Consider the following 4841-nt stretch of genomic DNA (forward strand, 5'->3'; position numbering starts at 1 on the left):
TCGTCAATATCCGGCAAAAGCTGACTATTGCTGCGGCGATTTTTTTCAATTTTTGATCGATTCACTCACCAGAAATCACCTCTATTGCCATCATTGCACAAACTGGTTCTTCCTCTTCAAAAGCCCCAACATCTTGGCCTTCGATTGTTCATCGATTACCATACCAATTTCGAGAGTTTTCAGTGAATAGAAAAATTGCTAACCTAGCCCAGTGAAGGCCCTAGGTCTCGGTTCAACCGACCGGGCCGGGCTGGGCCATGTTTTAAAACATTGATTCTTAGAAAGGTTGAAGTTTGGTTCCATTTAACGGAAGAATCCATTGTAATGTAAATTTAATCACAGAACAAAAACAAGATGAAAATTAACATCTACTCTTCATTCTCAATCTGTCAAACAGCTTTGATTTTGGCTAATATCGTACATTAACTTTGGTGGAAGATAATGTCCACAGAGAGCATTACATTAACTAATCAATATATCTTTAATTTTATGAATCAAACATTCCCATAAGAGAAGCTTGTTGTGAAGATCCGGACTCAAGAGGCACATGCAGGCACCAGGCATGAAAATAATCCAGGCATTTTCTTCTACATTCAAACAAACAAACAGTCAACATTAAGTGATCAACCCAGAAAAATATTTTGATAATTACAAAAATAATAAAAAACATTAAATTTAGACAGTAGACTGAGCAAAAGGCCTGAAGGGCCTGCCATTCCTGAGCCCTAGTCCACTGTTTTGTACTAGGCCGAGCATTTAAGAGGGGAATTCATCACCATACCCTCAGCTTAGCTCATCAAATTCTCCCACCACCTTCACCTGACTTCCTCCGATCAGGTGTTTTCTTGCATTTAATGACTCCGACTACAATAAAAAATTAAAAAAATAAATAGGATCGGTCATGGACCCATAGGACAGGCCTTGCTCACCTAAGTTGTTTTTTCGATTTTCGATCTATTTACTCTCGTCAACCATTACAAGAAATCATCTTCACTGTAGCCATTGTACTCACCGACCCTTTTCTGCAAAAGCCTCAACATCCTGCCCTTCAATCTTCCTCTTTAAAAGCTTTCTTTTTCACAAGCCTCAACATCCTGACATTACCGTTTTAATTTATAAGATTTTCAATGAATAAAAAAATTGCTAACATGAACCGATGAAAACCCCAAAGTCCCAATTCAACCAGTCAAGCCAAATCAGGTTTTAAAACATTGACTCTTATAAAGATTGAAGTTTAGTTCCTTTAAACGTAAGAATCATAAAATTGAATGAAAAACTCATAACGAGAAAATGTAAGAATCATAACATTGAACACAAAACTCGTAACGAGAAACGTAACAGATACATTGTAATGTAAATTCAACTACAGAACAAAAACAAGATGAAATTTAACATCTATTCTTCATTCTCAGTCTGTCAAACAGTTTGATTTTGGCTAATATCATACATTAACTTTGGTGGAAGATAATGTCCACAGAGAGCATTACATTAACTATTCAATACATCTTTAATTTTGTGAATCAAACATTCCCATAAGAGAAGCTTGTTGTGAAGATCCGGACTCAAGAGGCACATGCAGGCACCAGGCATGAAAAGAATCCAGGCATTTTCTTCTACGTTCAAATAAACAAACAATCGACGTTAATTGATACACCCAGAAAAATATTTTTATAATTACAAAAAAATAAATAAATAAATTTAGACAGTAGACTGAACAAGAGGCCTGTTGGGCCTGCCATTCCTGAGCCCTAGTCCACTGTTTTGTACTAGGCCGAGCATTTAAGAGGGGAATTCATGACCATACCCTCAGCTTAGCTCATCATATTCTCCCACCACCTTCACCTGACTCCCTCCGATCAGCTGCTTTCTTGCAACTAATGACTCCAAATACAATAAAGGCCAAAAAAAGAAAAAAAACCCTATAAAGATATATTATAGCATTTTCCTGTAGACTGCTTTGTGATGATGAATTTGAATTGAATTATTGTATCCTCCGGACATTTTTTTCAAAAGTTATACCTACTTTATTTCTCATAAATGATTTCTGTTTACGACCATGCCTTTCAGCGGACCCAATACTTTCCAACAACTACCACAATTTTCAAAGTCTGGGAAAGTTCATAGACTTTTTTTTCTTCCCCTAATCATCTGTTTAGACAAAGACTTGCATGTGATCATCAACTGGTTCCTACTTTTTTTTAATTTTTTGATTACTTTAAAATGAAAAGAAATAAGTTGAAAATGTTTAAGTGAAGTGGGAAATTACCCGCTTCTGGGAGTGGAGGAGTTCAGGAGGGATTTTGTAGAGATCTTCGTCGACGGCTTTGGGAGGTCGAACAGGCAGTGGGGTGGGGGTAACAACGCCGTATTTAGAGCGTGGTGGTTGTTTCCTTGGTGGTTGAGTCACGTGACAGTCACACACCTTCTTCACTTGTTGCTGCTTTTTCTGCTCCTTGACTTGCGGGCCTCGCTTTTCTCCCACTTTCGTCTGCAAATGTGTTTCACATTCCAACATATTATAATCATTCCATCATTATGTTTAATCTTAATTTCATAATTAACACCTCATTTATGCAATAATCAGGCGATTAATAGTATTTAAAACAAAACTTAAACCAACTGTTTCTGCTTAATCGAAGTACGAATTTTCAGAAAATGCAGTTGAAGAAACAGCTTTAATTCTTCCTGGAGAAAATGGAGAAAAGAAAAAAACAAACAAACAAACCTTTCTGGGAGGAACACCATTGACATTACGAGAAGCTTTCTTCAAATCGACGGCGTATAAATCACCGCCACCGCAACTACGACGCATGCACAGATCAGATTCTCCGGAAGAAGAACTGTAGCGAAGCAACCCGGCTTGTCTTGCACACTCAAAGTATTGAGTAATTGGCATGTCGTTTGAATAATCCCAGTCTCCAAAAGCTGGAATTTGTCCACTTCTTTTACAGTAATATTCCTAGAACCACAAGAACAGAATAATTATAATATTATTAACCAAAAAAAAACAAAAGCTTGTTAAAAGATTTTGCTGCTTACATCCATTGTAGTGCAGAAAGCCAAGACAAGAGGAAGAAGACGAAGACAAAGACAAAGACAGAGAGGGCGTGGAGTGAAAAGTGTTGAATGAATAGAGTATTTTAAAAGGTAGAGGGAAAAAGGGGTGTGGGGATTCTGAAAAAACCCAGAAGAAAAATAAATTCTTGGTCAGAATTACAGAGCGAGAATCTAGCAAGAAAGATACTTGAGCTCAGTTCTTTAAATGGAAAACAGTAGCAAGTACACAACAGTAACAAAAAGCAAAAGAGGAAGAAAATAAAAAGAAAGAAGAAGGCAGTGAGGTTCTGAAGTCCGAACTCTCTCTCTCCGCTCAGCTCCCTTAACTCTTAAGGGAGATTAATATAAGTTTGTCAACTTTTTCAGATTATTTTAATTAGTCGTAATGTAAAAGGCTAAAAGTCAGTTTTTTCAACTGTAATGGCTTATTTTATTTTAAATATACAGTGGTTTCAGATGCAGAGAGCTATAATTTTAATGTATTGTACTGGATTCACGCGGCTCTTGGGCCCCAATGGTTCAGGTTTTCAACGTAGATTAGGGAGTTTTTTTAACTGTTACAGAAAGTGGGTGCAGTTGTGAAGACATTACCAAACTCATACAAAAAAAGCCTCTTTCTTAGGTTATCATGTCAGCAGAAAGCGCTTTTGGCATCCTTGTTTAAGGGTTCATAAATAAATGCTATACAATAAATAGCTTATACTTATTACTTGGTAATGGGGTTCTGCTGTCTCCATTTGATACGTTTCACTCAAAATTTTTTCTGTAGATTGGCAAGGGAGAACGGAGAAAGCAAAAGGGCTTTTTTGGGAAGTACTTGTCAGTGGAATTAATTCAATTCAACTACTTTTAGGTGTGATAAGTATATTTTTAAGAGATGTTGAGTTGAATCCATCATCAATTATTAGGGTGATCACTAGAGTTTCTATTTTTCTAGTAGTTTGAAGATATCAAAAAATTAGTTGAGATACGTATAAATTGATTTAGATATTCTCGATCGTTAAAAAAAAAAAAAAAAGGACATTAATTCAATTCAAAGCTAATTAGAGTCTTTTACTCTACTTACTTGCTTTTGGGTTTGGGTTTGGGGACATTCACAAATATTGAATTAATCAAACATTTGATTCTGGCATACATTCCAAGAATGAGTTGACTAAGTGTGAAAGAACAAACTTGGTGTCATGTGAGATAACTTACAAACAAATTACTAAGAAACTTAGTATTTGCAAATAAAATAGCCCTCAATCTGCATCACGCTTTGACTTCAATTTTTTTTTCAGAAAAACCCCATTGTAAAACTAGAACATAAGCTTAAATTTAGCCTTGATTGGGTACTTAACTAAGACATTAGACAAACTTTGAAGTGGAAAAATCATTCAAATCAATGATAGAAGGTAAAAAAAGGAAGAGAAGTGAAGGTGGGTTTGGGGTAGTTGAAGGGTATTAATTGAAAATGTAGTCTGTAGAGTGTTGAAAAAGGTTGACAAAATCACGAAAGCAAAGAGAAGAATTACAAGAAACAAGAAACATGCAAAGGGGTTTTAGGCGGAGGGTTTTAGCCTTTTAGGCCCCCATATTCATCATAAATCATCAAAAGAAACAACAGACAAAAGGCTTCCATCCATTTCCATAGAAGAATGGGAAAAGAAGAAGGACTTGATTGATAGTAAGTACTTGAGTTGAGGTGGCTGTCTTTCTGGCTCAAACCTAACCAAACCTCGTGGAGTGATTCATGGTGCAATATTTTGACTTGGAAAGCCGATCTTGTGTTGGGGTTTGTGCAG

The 4841-nt window shown here is 36.3% G+C and overlaps 1 protein-coding gene across 1 annotated transcript; it reads right to left on the bottom strand.

Annotated features, from left to right (window-relative positions):
• Positions 1-1377: 1377 nt before the first annotated feature.
• On the bottom strand, positions 1378-3393 carry LOC116142765. Its single transcript, XM_031428168.1, has 4 exons — positions 3040-3393; positions 2726-2959; positions 2267-2488; positions 1378-1613 (listed from the first exon to the last, which is right to left on the bottom strand). Exons 1-4 carry the CDS (start codon positions 3043-3045, stop codon positions 1563-1565), a joined length of 513 nt encoding a protein of 170 aa, XP_031284028.1. The 5' UTR covers positions 3046-3393; the 3' UTR covers positions 1378-1562.
• Positions 3394-4841: the final 1448 nt, after the last annotated feature.

The sequence above is a fragment of the Pistacia vera genome, unplaced genomic scaffold (genome assembly GCF_008641045.1).
Source record: "Pistacia vera cultivar Batoury unplaced genomic scaffold, PisVer_v2 Contig418, whole genome shotgun sequence".
Lineage (NCBI taxonomy): Eukaryota > Viridiplantae > Streptophyta > Magnoliopsida > Sapindales > Anacardiaceae > Pistacia > Pistacia vera.